At 43.6% G+C, this 17776-nt stretch overlaps 1 protein-coding gene across 11 annotated transcripts in view; it reads left to right on the top strand.

The window, feature by feature from the left end:
- TIAM1 (TIAM Rac1 associated GEF 1) overlaps nt 1-17045 on the top strand; it is a 504950-nt gene extending 487905 nt beyond the window's left edge. For all 11 annotated transcript variants that reach the window (XM_073804434.1, XM_073804432.1, XM_073804433.1 and 8 more), the window contains 6 exons: nt 960-1068; nt 5052-5110; nt 6027-6129; nt 8580-8667; nt 10605-10777; nt 14605-17045. In XM_073804434.1, the coding sequence (XP_073660535.1) occupies nt 960-1068; nt 5052-5110; nt 6027-6129; nt 8580-8667; nt 10605-10777; nt 14605-15074 (1002 nt within the window). In that variant the 3' untranslated portion in view covers nt 15075-17045. The remainder of the gene's footprint in view (nt 1-959; nt 1069-5051; nt 5111-6026; nt 6130-8579; nt 8668-10604; nt 10778-14604) is intronic.
- Nucleotides 17046-17776: the final 731 nt, after the last annotated feature.

Below are 17776 nucleotides of genomic sequence, written 5' to 3'. Positions count from 1 at the left end.
ATTCAAATTGCTGCTTTGAGGAAGAAGGACTCGGGCTTGGTTTCTGTGGACGCAGAGCAGAAGTGAGAGGCTGGTGGGCGGGTGCTTCAGGGAGGCGTGCTAGAGGGAGACCCTCCTAACAATTTATGGTGTTTCCCAGTGGGATGGACCGTGGACTCTGATTTCTGCAAAGCCTTGTGCTCTGACATGTTTGCACAGGGAGCACATTGAGAGACCAGATGATCCTTTCGCCTGTGATTAGGATGCTGAGTGGGTGGGAGGATGGGATTCTGATAGACTTGGAAGTGGGCCAAGGACTCCAGTGAAAAAGGCACACATGACTCTTGTGAGGTGTAGACACCAGTGGAATCTCAGGATCATCATGTCTCTACAAGGAGAAGAGGAACTTGTCCATCTGAGATGGTTTAGATTTGACCTTCGGGGACACAACACTAGACCTCATGGTTTCCAGAGCTGCACAAGCTTAAAGAACAATCTCCCAACTCCTCAGTTGGCTTCTTTTCCCTCTTCTAAAGTGAAATGAAATCTTCCTTAAAATGAGTCGGAAGAAGAAGAAATAATTGATCCCACTGCTTCCCAGAAGACCCTGGCTCCAAAGGGAGTTAAACTCCGGTGGCAATGTCTGCAGTTTCCCGGGCTGGATCTTTGTTGTCGACAGCCATTTGTGCTCCTTAGCTAACTCTCCATTTGAACACAAACCCGCTCCAATTTTGTTCATCAGTTTCGACAGGTTTACTGCGTGTGAATTTCAGAGGCCCGATTTGTACCTTTTGGCCACCTTATTCTTGAAATTCTGATAGGCAAGCAGGATAAGGGAAAAAAAGTTGACCAAATGAGAGACATTATTTGGAGACATTATTTTCTTGAAGTTGAGTTGACACCAGCCTGTTGAATTTTAAAATGTCATGGATATCTGAGTGTTTTTAACATCGCCCAGTAAGTTTTGCCCTGGATTTCAGGTTGCAGATCTGAGCATGGGAGACCTGCTTTTGCACACCACTGTGATCTGGCCAAACCCGCCGGCCTCGCTGGGAAAGTGGAAAAAGGAGCCCGAACTGGCAGCTTTTGGTATGTGTCACGAGAAGGTTTGGAGGGGAAGAGGGAGGCTGGCTTATTTTTCGCAGTTAAGTTAACCTTTCTTTTCCAAGACACAATTTATTAAAATATAGTTAATTACAGTTTTCTGCATTGCCTTCCTGCTGTGGCCACCAACATGTCACAGATACTAAATTAAACCTTCCAGCTAAGTATGACGAACGTGGCCACCCAGCTACCAAGAGGGAGGGAATGGCTGTTCAGGTCTCCCCCAGGTATAGACATATGGGCAGGAAAAGAGTTTTTTTAAGCTGCTGCTCTGAATATCTTTTCAAAATAATAAGTTAATAATAAACCAAGGAAAAATCAAGTGAAAAATCAAGACAAAACTATCTGTGTTTCTGAGCTCCCCAGTCCTTTTATTCTCTTCCCAACTCTGTGTTGCTCTGTGTGATGCCAGGATTCAGGGCATGATTCTCACCTCACCTGTTGTGGCATCACTGGACGCCTTGATCCGTTACGAGGTGCTTCTCAATCGCATTGTGGCCAACAGCGGCGAAAGTAGTGATGTTTGCGAATGATTAATTTTCCAATAAGCCAGTTCAGATGGATGCAGTTGCTGCAATTAGAAATCTCATGTGGTTATGTTGTAAAATGCTTTTTGAGTGAGAAAAACTATGGGTTAGTCCACTGGGCACTGTACATATTCAGGAGACATGGCTCACTGTTGTGCGTAAATGCTTGTACAGCATGCAGTGTTATTCCTGGGTATAAAATGGTCAGTCATGATCAGTGATCAGTGTTCATGCTTTTGTTTTAGGTTGTGTCTTTTCCTAGCCTCCCACTAGAAGATTCATGGGCAGGAACATAGTATAAAGGAAGTCTAGTATTTCCATTCTCCTTCCTTACCTTATCTTTCTGGGGGCAGAAGAGGGAGGGTGTTCCTGCTTCCTGCTTCTTTAACTGAACTCTTTTTTTTCTTTTACGATGTGAACAGTGCATTCCCAAATGGAACATCCTAGTGATATTAAAATCAGAGTATTTAATACAAAGATTTATTGGACTTCCTAAGTAGATGACTCAGCTTTCATTGAAAACCTTAGTGATATTCCTAAAGGTTCCAAAGAGCCACTGTAGCTGTGGATGCCATTTCATTAAAAATAATAAAGGAGCCTATAAATGTGAAGGAAAAACATGTGACTAAATATGACATACAGCGGAGTAGTGGGGTATTTTGACATGCTGGTGGGTTTTGATAGTAGTGGATATTTTGGGCAGGGGGAGGGATACTGTCTGTTTTGCTTTGTTTTGTTTTTCCATCATTAACAGTTGCATTTCTTATGTGGCAATTTCTTCTTGGAGAGGTCTGGGAGCTTTCTGATGCTTCTGAGTAGGTCACTTATGGGGTGTAGGATTCTGAAGGAAATGATCCAAACCGTCTCTCTCCCTCTTTCTGATGCTGGGCTATTGGTGAACCATTCCAGAGTTCAACATTGGGATTTTTGATGCCTGTCTCCTGAATTTTACATATTTCCTATAGTTAGAAATAAACAGATTTAGAAAAAGAAAATCCTTTGACTGGGACAAAGTAGGAGGTTGGCAGACTAATTCTGTAAAAGGCCACATAGTAAATATTTTAGGCTTCACAGACCAAGAGGCCATAAGTAGCCAGACGCAGCTGTAGACAGTATGTAAACAAATGGGCACTAGTATTGGCGGGTTGTGCGGAAACAGGCAGGCCCTAGTTTGCCAGCCTGTTATAGAAAGGGTTCAGGAGAATGCCAGTTTTGAGGTTTGAGGGGCAACGTATGTGTTTGGCTCAAGGCAGGCTGTCGTCATCGTAATGAGCTTATTTACGGATTCCCAGTCCTTAAAAGGTGACATGTTTGGCAGTTTTGGTGTGATTTTTAAGTAGCAAGCAGAACTAACAGAGCCTTAGAAATGTGTTTTTTTTGTTTTGTTTTGTGTTGTTTGCGGTACGCGGGCCTCTCACTGTTGTGGCCCCTCCCGTTGCGGAGCACAGGCTCCAGACGCGCAGGCTCAGCGGCCATGGCTCACGGGCCCAGCCGCTCCGCGGCTCGTGGGATCTTCCCAGTCTGGAGCACAAACCCGTGTCCCCTGCATCGGCAGGCGGACTCTGAACCACTGCACCACCAGGGAAGCCCTAGAAATGTGTTTTGAAACAAGGAAGAGTTGCTGTGAGGGAAGTAACTTAATTACCACTGAACAGGCAGCTTTGGGGTTAAAATGTGGTTGTCTTGTTTCCGTTGCTCTGATCTCAGGACATAGTGCTGCTTTCTTCCGAAAACAAAGTTGACCGGCTGCCCACCCAGCACCTTGATGTTTTACTCCCAGGACGGCTGTTTGTACTCAGGGCTGACCATCACCACCTTTAAAAGAAGGAAAGAGATAGTTTGTTTAGGTTTCAGCCTTAAAGGGTGTTAGATGTTCACCTTTGGGGATATCGAAAGAGGGATTTAGGCTGGTCAGGGCAGCCAGGCGTTTTGGACATCAAGGCCATGTCTGAAGGGATGGGCAGCACTTGGAGTCAGCTGAGTGATGATCGGCTGCAGATCAGGGAGAGATCAAGGCGGAAGTGCTCATAGCCCAGACTGAGGTCCACTCTGGCCCTACCGCTGTGATCCTAGATGGTCCAGGTAAACCGAGGCAGACCAGTAGCCTTCTTAGAGTCACAGCAACAACCTCATTGAGCCCTGGTCCCAGTGAGATGGTGGGTCTTCTGAGACTAAGTTCACTGGCAACCTCACCCTCTCGTGCAGTGGAGCTCCCTCCGTTTTAAAGGGACCTGCTGTCCTGAGCACTGATTTCTGAAGGCTTCATGGTAAGGACAGAGGGCCACCTCGGGTGCTCCTGTGCAGCCTCCATGCAGAGCTGGTGTGGCCTCCTGGGGTCAGTGGGAACCTCACAGTCTGTCCTCTGGGACTTTTACGAAGTCAGGTGCTGTGACAGCTCAGACCCAGTGCCTGGGGTCCGCTTCTTTGTACCCGAAAGCTTTTTTTCCTGCAGTCTTACACAAAGGGAGCCTGATGGGTCAGTAGGATAAAAAATGATAAAACATGTACCAGACACGTTGGGTTAGTCTGCAGAGAGTCTGGGAGCCTGGGGAGCCTGTCCCTGAGAATTCCCTGTAATTGTGTGTCTGGTACACCAGGTGTGCCCCCTCCAGCTGCCATGTGACTAACGTGGTCCCTGCTATGCCTTGGGGTCAGAGTGTGAAGGGAGATGGAGACCCTGATACAGGGAGCCAAGGATGGGCTGGGGTCACCCTTCCTTGTCATTCTGGACACCAATTCTTCTTTCCTCTCCAGGGGGAGTCAGAATCACTGAGTGCTGAACGTTCTTGGCGTTGTTTAAGGAATTCTGTGGAAGATTATGCATAAGTCCATTGTATCTTCCCCCACCCCCAAAGAATATAAGAATAAAACTACAGACTCCCTGCTTCTAAATAGTTTATTGCGATTCATCCTGTTTGGAAAAAGTAAAATTGCATTCTACTTCCTAAACTAATTTTTATTTATTGAGGTCAAAAAACATGAATTACATTTCCTGAATTAGGAGCACTCTGCGTGTGTGTAATATTAGCTTAATTTGCATAAATATAAGTTACCGTAAGCATTATTATTATTGATGTTCGTATTGTTCCTGCAGCTGCTGAACTAGTACATTTTTGTTAAATGTGTATACGCTGAAGTTTTAAGCCTGAATCGATACCATAGTGAAAATATATTTTACCCAAAAGTTTCCATTGGGGCAGGAGGGTTTATTTCCATCTCTTCAGGCTTTTTCTGTTTATCTGGGACCTGGAAAATTTTGTCTTAACAGGTTTTTGCATCTCTCAGATGTGCTGAGTGAGTGGAGGGTGGAATGGGAGCCGATTCATGGGGACTGTCTGTCCTCTTCATAACGGTAGTGTTTGTTACCACAAGTTATTGAAAGTGAAGGGGAAAACCCAACCCCTTATGTGCCCTAACTGCCTTCATTTTCTGTTTTTCCAGTCTTCAAAACTGCTGTGGTCCTTGTGTACAAAGATGGTTCCAAACAGAAGAGGAAACTTGTAAGACTTCTTATTTCACCCCATAGTTTCAAAGTATCTCCCTTGCTATCTGTTCCTCAGCTGTATCTGCGTACTTGTAATTCTGCACCTTTGTCGGGCGTGAGTGTTTTATGATTTTTTTTGAGTGTTTTATGACTTTTTTTAAGTATTGCTGAGGACTTAAGGAAATTGCCCATCCTGCCTTCCTGCAGGCAGACTCACGTTTAGAGCATGAAAGTAAACAGCTATTGGGCCTACCATGGCCAGAACCTACCTTCCTAATACTATTTTTATCCACTGCCTGTTCTTCCTGCCCCTCTGTGCTTGTTTGGGATCCTTTTCTCTTTCTTCCTTTGTCTCTCTCTGGCCTGACTTTGGTTAGCAAGCTTATTCGCGCACCCTCAGCAGATTGGTCCCATGGCCTCTGGCTTGCTGCTGGGTGAACAAAAGTGCACACGGGGGAGTGACCCGGGGTTCCAGCATCACTGCTTTGTTGTTGTTCTTGTTGGGTTTTCTTTTGAAAATTAAAACAATTTATTTATTTGTTTTAATGACATATTTTAAAAATTTTATTATTTTATTGAAGTATAGCTGATTTATAGTGTTGTGCCCGTCTCTGCTGTACAGCAAAGTGACTCAGTTACACACATGTAGACATTCCTTTTGTTATATTCTATTCCATTATGGTTTATCACAGGATATTGAATAGAGTTCCCTGTGCTCCGCAGTAGGACCTTGTTGTTTCTCCATTCTCTATGTAATAGTTTACATCTGCTCACCCCAAGTTCGCAGTCCTTCCCTCCCCCATACCCCTCCCCCTTGGCAACCACAAGTCTGTTCTCTATGTCTGCAACATCACTGGTTTAGAAAGTGTGTGCGGGTCTGGTCCGGGCTGAGCACAGACTTCTCATGCACCTAGTTCCTTCTCTTCCTGCAGGTAGGATCTCACAGGCTTTCAATTTACGAGGACTGGGACCCCTTCCGATTTCGACACATGATTCCTACCGAAGCTTTGCAGGTTCGAGCTTTGGCAAGTGCAGGTAAACTCTGAAACAGGTTGGGTACCTATTTCTGTGTATGTATGAATTGTTTTTCTGAATCCACACTCTTGGTTCTAACCACCCTACCATCTTTTTCCTTCTATGCTTAAGTCTCCTTTCCCTCAGTCTCTCCATTGCCTCTTATTTACCCAGCTGTTTATTAAATGAATGAACTAAGTGAATGGAGGTAGTGCCTTTAATATTGTTCCAAGGAATTCTATTCATTCTGTTATATATATTAATAATACTGCAGGGACTCACATCTAAGTAGCAATGAGTCTTGTACTTCTGGGAAGAATCTTTGTGACCATCAGCAGACAAAGCCTATGTAAATAACTCACTTGGCTTTTAACTGGGAGACCCAAAAAGACCACCCGAAGCCCAAAAAACACGATTGAATACATTCTTTCTTCCTGAAGCCTTACAAATCTTTACCTTTGTATCAGCACGAAATGTCAGTTCTTTTTCTATGACCCACGTAGCCGTGAAGCAAGTTGTTAGGTAGTGATGAAGGTACTTGCTAAGATGATTAGTTGATGCTTCAGCACATGAGAAGAGAAGTGAATGTCAGCACGGTATTGACTAAGAATAGCAATATTGCTATGACTCGGAGGCCCCATCCAGGGCTTAATTTGAGGCTGTTTTAGGGAGGAGCAATCAGCAATGGTTCTCCCGGGCACACCTGAGAGGGAGCACCTTTGGGGTCAAGTGGAAACTCTCGGGACACCCCTATTCCCGTCCCACTTGGACAGCAGGTACAGCTTTCTGGTTGTAAGAGGGGCCATGGAAGTGGACCTCTGCAGGTGCACAGTGGATCTGTATTTCTCTTTTGTGTTTCTGGCATCTAGCATGAACGATAAGTTCTTCATGTCCGGTTGGTGTCACTCATTTTCTCCCCGTTTTCATTTGTCACCTCCATGAGCCATAAAATTGGCTCTAATCCTTATAGAACCACCTCTTCCCTAGTCCAGTGTCATGAGGAAAAACCTTCTGCAGTATTTGGGAAACCTCCAGTTACCCACCCAAGTTAAAGTAGATGCCACGTCCTTCTCAGTTGTTATGCATTGCAGGAGGAGAACTCAAATGCAGAAACCACGTCTGGCAAATGTATTGGGGATGATTATTTGCCTTAAGAAGGTTTCTGTCTAACCTACTGGCCCAGAGGACCCTTGTGCCTTTTTAGCTTTGATTTGATTTGTAAAATTGATTTACACATGAATTTTCAGGCCCTTATACATCATAGGTCTACAAACAGCTATAATAATATTTTGAGGTTTGGGCACTTAAACACTAGCATTGTCTTACTTTGCAATCTTAGATGATGAATTATCTAGTTCATATGTTTCCTTGCGCCTGGTTTATAAATAGGAAAGCGTATGCTTATAACAAACCGCAAAGGCTCCTTAGCCAGGAATTTTGCCTTCATTGAGGACGAAATACATGAAGAATTTAAGTTTGGAAAACAAAGCCAGCTTTGTGAAGATGATATTCCGTTCCCGCCCTCGGCTTTTCATTCAAATCAAGTTTAAAATCAAGATAAAAGTTTATTTTAATGGACTTACAGAGACTAGCCAACACATCTCTTGTTATGAAATAAATTCCAGTGGATATGAGAATCAGAAGATGGAAATTTCTAGATTTCGTCTTCGTTTGGGAAAACCTGTGAAACTGTCTGCATCTGGGTCCTGCTTGGTTAAATAATGTGGGCACGATGAGAGTTTGTAACTAGGGTTTTGAACCATTAGGTAAGGATGAGACTTCACGACGTGCAGTCTTGAGGTCTGCAGTGAATTGTTTCTTTCATAAACACTAATGATGAATAACCCGGCAAAATAATATGATATTCAGGCACTGAAAGACTTAGAAGTTGTTTCTAAATATAACTGTTTCTCACTTTCTCAGTGTACCATTCTGGCTTCCTTCAGGTTGGGTGCTGTGGGCAGGCTGAGAAAGAGGAATCCCATTCGTTCCCAGGACGTGCTTGTCCAGGGCACTAGTCCCAGTCGCTCAGGGGGAAGGCTGTGCTGCAGATGGCAGGGGCCTGCCTCTTTATATCACTGGCCTGATGAAATCAGCACTGGAATCTTGGGCTCTGTCTAGTCCAACTGTTGCCAAAACAACTAATCACTTAATTAAAATAGTTCAGCCAAACGAGCTGTGCAGCTAAAAGGGTCAGTTTTTCCATCAATATGATTGACTGATTGTCCTTTTAGACCATCCAGAAGGAGATTTTAGCAACTGGTAATTTTCCAAGCATTCTTTTTCTTCACGCCCATTAAGTTCTCAATCATTTTGTCTCTTGAGATCACAGGATAGGAATGAAGTTTCTTTGGTCATATGTGGCTCTGCTCTCTTTAATCCTACACCAAAGCATGGGAAATGCTTTTGTAAAAATGCAAATAAATCTCTTTGAAACATACTCTCATTCGTCCTTGTTTTAATTTCTCTAGATGCAGAAGCAAATGCTGTGTGTGAAATTGTCCACGTAAAATCGGAGTCTGAAGGGAGGCCGGAGAGGGTCTTCCACCTGTGCTGCAGGTGAGCCTGGAGCCGTGAAGTGTGGAGGTGCCGCCCAGGGGGAAGGGATGTGACAGTGCTTGGTGTCCCCAACCCCTCTGGGTTCTGCACACCAGCCTGTGCATCCCTAGAAGCTACATTCTTTCTCTTGTGCACTTGAGAAAGTATTTAACACTTATCAAGTAACAGTAATCAGATAAATTAAACTCATTTTATCAGAATGTAGACAGTAACCTGGTTAATATCTTTCTAAAAGGAAATCGGAATTTTCACGTATATATTTGACATTGAAACGAGGGCTTTCTTCCTATACGTACATTTGGTGGGTTAGAAGGACATGGTTGTCTCATGTTTTGTTTGGGTGTTTGGGTGCATCATTTATACTGTAACATCTCTGAGGCACAGCAGATGGAGAGTCACCTGGGAGGAGGTGAGGGTGTGTGCAGTGTTGCTGGGATTCCTCGTCGTGTGGGGGAAACTTCGACCTAGGGAGGCTGGCTCAAGTGACTCAGGTTCACCTACGGATCTGGAGTGGAAGCTGAACTTACGATGTGGGCTTCCACTTCCTTCTTCTTCTTCTTTCCCTCCTCTCACCATCCCCTCGTCTTCCTCATCTTCCTCCTTTTTGGGCTCTGTCGTTAAGAATTTGAGAATTGTACTTTTCTCAAGTGCAGCCAGTTCTCTCTCTCTCTCTTATTTTTGGCCTAAAGACACCAGGCTGGATGGTGCCAACAGCCAGCATTCTGATACATTTGGCTTTAAATATGATCTGTACTCCATGATGCTTTAATTTTATCATAGGTGCTTAGTAATTTATTCAGTACTTACCCCACACCGTGGGTAGTATACTATGGGTTGCCCACACACACAATAGAAACTCAACAGAATCAATATTTTATGGTTGTTAGTAATATTTTATAACGTGGCTGCTGATACAGTAAGAAGGCACGTTTAGGGAGACGCAAGAGGTATTACATGCATTATTTCACTTAGTCAGACCGAGCTGCTGTTATTCCATTTTACAAATGGGGCGCCAAGGCTCACAGAGGGTACTTGGCTAAAACCTTATAGCAAATGAATACTGAGTTCAAACTCAGTGGGTTTGACTTCAAAGCCCATGTTTTGTGTTTCTTCATTGCCTCTTTGTTGGATGTTGGGTGACAGGGATCAACAAATCCAGATCCCAGGAAGCTGTTGGAACTAGAATTGAATTTTTTTTTCAGATAATCTACATGTGGTTTAGCACCATCTTTACAGTCTATTTAGGCTAATCTGCTTGCGACTTTGTTGATAAATCCACAGGGTCCAATGAGGCCGCCCGTAGAGATGCCATATTCATTGTTAATAAGGAATGCCAGCTAAAACTTGCCTGGGTAAAACTATTAAGAACTTAACAAGAAAAATAACTAACCTAAGAGGCACTTTTTTTATCGTGCAAATTGGGAGGATTTTCCAGTTCTTACCAATGTAACTTTAATATTTACATGCTGACGTGTGTCATGGAAGGTGTTGATATTTAACAGGCATTGATATACAACTCAGAGGAAACGAAGGATGTTGGGACATCAGTTTCCAAGTGCGCTGCAGAGCAGCAAGAATCTTGTGGTTCCTTTGTCTGTAAAACATTTTAGACTGAAAGGCTCTGCCTTAAGTACCAAGAGCAGAATCTGGCAACTTTGTGGTGCAAAATCCATCTCTCCATCAATCTATTCATTTATGGGCTGCTCGGTCCCAAATTGGCTGCGGGAGATGAATCACAAAGCATAAAGGGAAAGGAATACGTGTTCTTTATCTCCAGCGGTGAAAACACTGCTGGTCGGCAGTGAAATTGGAGTCGCGGCCTCAGTCTTTAACCTTTGGTCCTCAGGGATGTTTGTTTGGCTGCACCTGATAACATCAGAAGTTCCATCGTGTGTTCAGTGCTGTTTCCCTAATAGGTGTAAATCTTCTTTTCATAGCTCCCCAGAGAGCAGAAAGGAGTTCTTGAAGGCTGTGCATTCCATCCTGCGTGATAAGCACAGAAGACAGCTCCTGAAGACCGAAAGCCTTCCCTCGTCCCAGCAATATGTCCCTTTTGGAGGAAAACGATTGTGTGCGCTGAAAGGGGCCAGGCCAGCCATGAACAGGGCAGGTACTGTGGGGATTCAGACGTTCAAGATCCCTGTCATCCCCACTCCACTGTAGAACTGACGTCCTCATTGAGCAAGACTTAGACGTGTCCTTGCGGGGGCTAACGCTGGAGTACATTCTGCCCTGGTGTGAGGTTCCCGGCCCTTGCCTCCCTCCCTTGGTTGAAGCCTCTTGCCCTCCCTCAAGCTTTCCCTTCGCTGCCCTCCTCCTTCTGGCTGGTGAGCTCCCCTCTCATTTGCCAAGCTGGGAGGTGAGCGCATTCTCTTTCTAGAGGGGCTGTCTTAGCCCACTTGCCGAATGAGAGTTGCTGCTTTGCATGACAGCCAGCTTTGTCCAGCAAAAAGCAGTGTGTGATGTCTCAGCATAGTCACAGCCCACCGTTCTGAGAACGTGGTGGCTTTGTCCTCGAGAAACAACAGCCATGCCTATTCTCAGTAAGGAGGCCATGTTTGGTAGACCAGATGACCCATCAGATTTTTACCCTCACTTTGGGCCTGCAACTTTATTTCTAGCTTCCATGTTCATTTAGGGAAGCCTTGAGCTGCTATTAGAAAAGAGGAATCTGGAGTTCAAGTAGTCCCAGGGTAAATATTCTTTTAGGACTTATTCTACCACCTTGAAGCAGCAAACATCAATACTACTACCTGTAAATGGCATTAAAGTCTATCTAGGAAGAAAGATATTTTCATAACACTTAGGTATTAATGACATCAAGACATTAACATTTTTTAATCACTCCTTTCTTAAGAGGCAGTCCAGAATTTTGCAGGGAAGATTCCAATAAAAGAGGCTTCCTTTGCATTTGACAGAAAGGCTTCTGATCTCTGTTCTAAAGAATTTTCCTCCTGTTCTCAATTGTGTTGAAGAGGCAGGTATGGTACTGTGAATGGTTGAAGGTTTTCATAGACATAACCCTGATAGAGTATATTATACTCTTTAAGTACTTTAGTTTAACTAATGTTAAGGGGCTAGTTATCTTATATCTATTCTCCAATCAGTTGATAAGTGTTTACTGAAAACCTGGTATGGTGAACCCCTAGTACTCTTCTGGGCTCACCAGTGTCTTGCCTACTTCCCTATCCACAATTTCTCATGGAGTCCTCATGTAAAAAGCTTTCTCATCCCTTTAGAGCTCACAGCAGAGAACTTCACCTTGGAATTGTCTCCTTTGTTCCTTTTACTTGCCACGTATATTTAATTAGGATCGGGAATATGCGTGCCAACCTCAGGAAACCCCACCTGTCTTTGGTCGGGTTTCTGTTGTTAGTCGAGGAACCTAAAGTCAGAGCTGCATTTACTTTGAAACTAAGCATTTTTAGTCTGTAGGACACTCAGAAGTTTTCCTGCTGAGATCCCTCTGGGAAGAGAACAGAGTTGCTACAACCTACCGCATCATCTTGAACATCAAGGGAGAGAGCCTTGATGTCAGAGCCTGTCGGCTTTGGCTGATGGGAAGATTTGCTGCCTGGTGGCTCATTTTTGGCTGAAGAAAGTCTTTATCACTCTGCTTTTGAAGCACCTCGCTATTGTCAGGATCTTCCAATTAGGTGATTTAAAAATGGTGTTGGAATGGGTCGGCACAGTACTAGCTAGTCAGTCTTAATAGTGAACAGTGGAAATACTCAAATCAAAGATTGTCTCCTGGAACCCCGTAAGACTGGCTGGGTTTTTTTTTTTTTTCGGTACCCGGGACTCTCACTGTTGTGGTCTCTCCCGTTGCGGAGCACAGGCTCCGGATGCGCAGGCTCAGTGGCCATGGCTCACGGGCCCAGCCACTCTGCGGCATGTGGGATCTTCCCGGACCAGGGCACGAACCCGTGTCCCCTGCATTGGCAGGCGGACTCTCAACCACTGCGCCACCAGGGAAGGCTGGCTGGGTTATTCTTACGCTTCATTATGCATTGTCATGAATACCCAGCTAGTTTATTTCTCTTTTTGCTCGGTAAAGGCAAATAGCCAGTCTCCCTTAGTCTAAAAGCACTTTATGTCTGCCAGTAACCTAACTACACGTTTTTTGTTTTTCCAACATTTTCTTATGAAAATTTTCAGGCATCTAGAACAAATGAAAGAATTGTATACATTCATACCTACTGTCTGTAATATTTTTTATATTTTCATTGTCACATATTTATTCATCTGTCATCCATCAACTCATCTTACTTTTGACACATACTTTACTCCTAAATACTTAAACCTGCACATCATTGACAGATATTTCCAATATCCCAGTTTGGAATTGAGGTAAATCTAATAGAGTGATTGGAGAGAGCCAGGCTCCACTCTGGTGGTACTGAGATAAAATTGAACAGTAATTTCTGCATCTTTCCAATGGAGTAATAGTAGTAGTGGTAGTAGTTTTGTTTTTTTTTTTAATTCTTTCTTTTTTCCATTTTTCCTGGAAATGATTTGCATTCCCCTCCTTGAGTGAGAGTGGTGTCTATTTACTCCATGCTTTAAGATGATAGAACACTCAGGAATGATGATGGAAGCACAGGGATCTGAGACAGAGGATGGTCAGAGCGGGTGCCAGTTTAGACCACTGCCCAGCTCACTGACCTTGTACCTGCTGTATTTGAAGTCAAGGCTGCATTTGGCGGTAATTGTGAATAGTCACCTTACTTCTAGCAGCACTGAAGCAGTTTAATGGTTTTTCAGGCTTAGATTTCAGGAAAGTAGCTCCTAAGTGGTATCTAGGCTCCTGCCTCCCACTGGAAAGCCCATGGTACATTTCAATATCCAGGGAGAAGTGGCAGCGTTTCCATGTGTCTTTGTGTGTGTGTGTGTGTGTGTGTGTGTGTGTGTGTGTGTGTGTGTGTGTGTGAGATTGTTTGCTTGATTGGGTGGTGTCTTTTGTTTGTTTTTAATAATACTGGCTTCCTAGAGGGCAGTAGGGTGAAAGAATGAATTCAAAGATTTGTTTTTCTTAACTCTTAGTCACTTTATCTAGCACTTTGTTAATCAGCTGCTTGGGTGTTGTGTTATTTATTTCTCCTTCCACTCCGGCACTGGTAGTTTAATTGCTTTGTAGAAGAGAAATTGGGGATACACAGAACAGAGACAGGAGGGACGAAGGCTCACATTTGCTTTAGCCTCAAGTTCACATGGGTCTTTGTCAGAAAGAGGACTTAATATCTCTGAGACCCACTCTTTCTGTAGCTTCTCCAAAAACAGTGCTGTGCCCTTAAGGTACCTGCAGATCCTCGAGAAATGTTACATTCAGTTTTCCAGAAAGCAATATAACTTGGACCAGTGTTTTTCCCTCCTTGATATATCATGGTGATTTCTACAAAGACAATGAAACTCTGGAGGCCTCCCCCATCCTTACTAAAGATTTATTCCAGCTAAATGACTCTAGGACAGCCCTGGGAGATTCCCAGAGCACTGTGACATGGGCCATGGTCGGAACTGAGGGCACTGATTAATCCCAACATCAGTGGTGCACTCGACAGCAGCAAGAATCTGCACTCCCTGTCTCCCAGGTGCACAGGGTAGAGAAATTATTTCAGAGGGAGTTGAATCCCCTTTCCCCCGTAACCTACAACCCACCCATATGCCGCCCCCAGCTGCCCCCCGTCCTTGCCCTTCCATCGATAGCTGTAACATCCTCCACGTCCAGACACCTGTGCAAGGTAAAGACCCCAAGACAAAAAAAAAAAAAGACCCCAAGACAGACTGGTGAAATCCGGACTTTAAGCCCCAAATGACATCCAGGTCCTGAATGCATATCATGTAGTCTTTCCTTTCCTCTTCTTGTATTTGCTTTCTGGATTTGCATCGCACGTAAAGCATGTGGGCGTTTTATTTTTATATTTTTGTGTGTGTGCGCAGTGTCCGCCCCAAGCAAGTCTCTTGGGAGGAGGAGGCGGCGACTGGCCCGAAACAGGTTTACCATTGATTCTGATGCCATCTCCGCCAGCAGCCCGGAGAAAGAGTCCCAGCAGCACCCCGGGGGCGGGGACACTGACCGCTGGGTAGAGGAACAGTTTGACCTTACTCAGTACGAGGAGCACGATGACGTCAAGGAGACAGACATCCTCAGTGACGATGATGAGTTCTGTGAGTCCGTGAAGGGCGCTGCGGCGGACCGAGACCTGCAGGAGCGGCTTCAGGCCGCCTCCATCAGTCAGCGGGAGAGATGCCAGAAGGCCCTGGATAGTCACGCATCCCGCATGACGCAGCTCAAGAAGCAAGCCGCCCTTTCGGGCGTCAACGGAGGCCCGGAGAGCACGAGCGACGAGGTCATTTGGGTTAGGCGTGAAGACTTTGCCCCCTCCAGGAAGCTGAACACTGAGATCTGACGGCCACGTGCCCCGGTAGAGACAGTCCTTGTAGATACGTCTCCCGCCCCGCCCCTACTCCACGCCCCTCCCGGATTCGCGAGGGGGAGAATGTTCCCTTTAAGTCGCACTCTTGCACACACGGTTTCGGCAGCTGACTTTGTTCTGAAGCCATGTAGCCGCCCAACTTTCTCGTTTCTAACAACATCGGAAAGAATCGTTCAAGAATCCCAAATCAGCTTGAGTCCTATCTCTCTATATTACCAAGGGCTTTTATTTATTCTCAATCAGGGCCTAAAGAATTAAAAACAAAAAAACAAAAAATTCTATAGCACTGGAAAGCAAATTACCCCAGGAGTTGAAGTATGTACTACAGATTAGTTTAAAGGGTAGCACACGAAAAAATAAAAGATTCTATCTGAAATCAATCCAGGAGCCATCTCCTAGTTGGGGAGACAAAGCAACTGTACAGCTTGCAGTGTTCTTACTCCTTTCCCTCTTAAATGTCTGAGAATATCTGTGTATTTTAAGAATGTGTGAGGAGAAGGTGGAGATTTACGTTTCCATGAGCCTTTTTCTTTTTTTTCCTCTTCTGTTTAGGTCTATGGCTGGTCTTACTCGATGTCGGTGTTCGGAAGTTCTAGTTTTGCATAGAATTATAAAGATGCCAAACTCCTTGGAAAGAGATCCAAATTTATCACTTGAAAAAAAAAACACTATTTTTTGTATTTTACCTGAGATGCAGGGGGCACAAACAGATGAGACTTTTACACAGTGTTAGTGTAACTCTGAGTTTAAAAAAATGAGGATTTTACCTTTTACAGAGAGAGTGAGACGTGGTGATTTTATATTTATATATGAAAGGCCAACAAGATGCTTAGGAGAAACTTTTCCCAAGAAGCAGCTTTGTTTTTGTTTTCTTTTTTTTTTAATTTAAATGTTTGAATCTCTATTTGAGATGGGAGCTTGGTTGGATTAAACGTGACACCGGGATGGGCAATGTGTGTGTCTGTTGCACATGGCGGGGGAGGGGTGACTCCTCCTCGTGGGGTTGCCATGGTGATCATTGGTTTTCCCATCATAGTTGCATCTTCATCCATAGATTACCTACTCCTTCCCTGACAGTCCATAACCAAACTGTTTAACAAAACCACCTCTTCAAAAACATGTCTTGGGTTTAACGCCTTCTTCATGCCAACAAAACAGGGTAAACATGCTAAAAAAACTAATGTTCTAAACAGATTTCCAAACAGGAAGAACAAAAACAAGTTAAAGCACTTTCAATATTTTCTTTTTTTAAAAAAAAGGTTTATAGCTTTTTTTTTTTTTTCCCATTTCACAATGTCCACTTCCTAAGAAAGGTTTAAATAATATGAAAACTTTCTTTTTGGGGAAAATATCTATTTGATGTTTGACACATCAGTAGGTACTTTAAAGACCTGAATTTTATAGTAGCTTTAGGAATTATATTTTATAAAAATCAGTTATGACTTTATATTTCCAGACAATAGAGAGTTCAGACCATCATGCTCTTGTGCCCCTGCTTGCTTTACCTGCTTTCCCACCCTGTATCCCTCCCCTTTCGGGTTTCCAGGGCTTTGAGCTTGATCTTTTGAGAGTTTTATTCTATTAAATTTTTGCTATATCTTCTGATTTTCTTAAAGAGCTTTAGGATGATTTCTATACCCTTCGTATCACTGCATTGTTCCATTTCATCTCCAGTTCGATTGTGTCTGGGTGGAAAAACTGAAGCAGAGGCTTCTAATAGTCCCATTTACCAGTCCCAGTGCAACGGGTTTGTCTGAAAATGCTGGAAAGTCTGGTGCTTGGAGAGGGTGCCATTGTCTCTTGTACATAAGGTCATGATGTGTCTATGTCAAAAGTTCTTATATATTTCTTTTATAAGCTGAAAGAAGGTCTATTTTTATGTTTTTAGGTCTATGAATGGAACGTTGTAAATGCCTGTCAAACAATAAAAAATATTGAAAAGTGTCTGGACAGTCCTGTGCCTTTTTGGGTGGGAGGATGGATGTGAACTGTAGAATATGTGGGAGAAGATACCTAAGGATGCCTTTTTTTTGGATAAATAAATATCGTGACCATCAAGGGAAAGCTGATTTGGTGGAGCTTGAAGTTTTTTTTATCTTTTTAATTGAGGTATAATTGATATATAACATCGATAGTTTCAGATACTAAACATAATGTACATGTTGCAAAACGACCACCACAAAAAGCCTAGTTAACATCCATCGTCATCCACAGTTATAAAAAAGATTTTTCTGTGATGAAAACCTTCAAGACCCACTCTCCTAAGCTACTTTCGAATATGCAATACAGTGTTACGAGCTACAGCCCCCATGCTGTATATTACATCCCCATGGCTTATTGCGTAACAGGAAGTTTGTACCTTTTGATGTCCTTCACCTTTTTTGCCCATCCCCCCACCCCACCTCAGGCAACCACCTCTGTTCTCTATATCCATGAGCTTGGTTTATTTGTGTTTTTTTGTTCGTTTTTTAGATTCCACATATACATGAGATGATAATGGTGTTTATCGTTTGCTGTCGGTAGAGCTTGAAGCTTTTTTTGTTTTAAATGTTATTGGAGCATAGTTGATTTACAGTGTTGTGTTAGTTTCAGGTGTACAGCAAAGTGATTCAGTTATACATATACATATATTCATTCTTTTTCAGATTCTTTTCCCATCTAGGTTATTACAGACT

Source organism: Tursiops truncatus, chromosome 4, assembly GCF_011762595.2.
Source record: "Tursiops truncatus isolate mTurTru1 chromosome 4, mTurTru1.mat.Y, whole genome shotgun sequence".
Classification (NCBI taxonomy): Eukaryota; Metazoa; Chordata; class Mammalia; order Artiodactyla; family Delphinidae; genus Tursiops; species Tursiops truncatus.
This window is presented reverse-complemented; position numbering and strand designations above follow the sequence as displayed.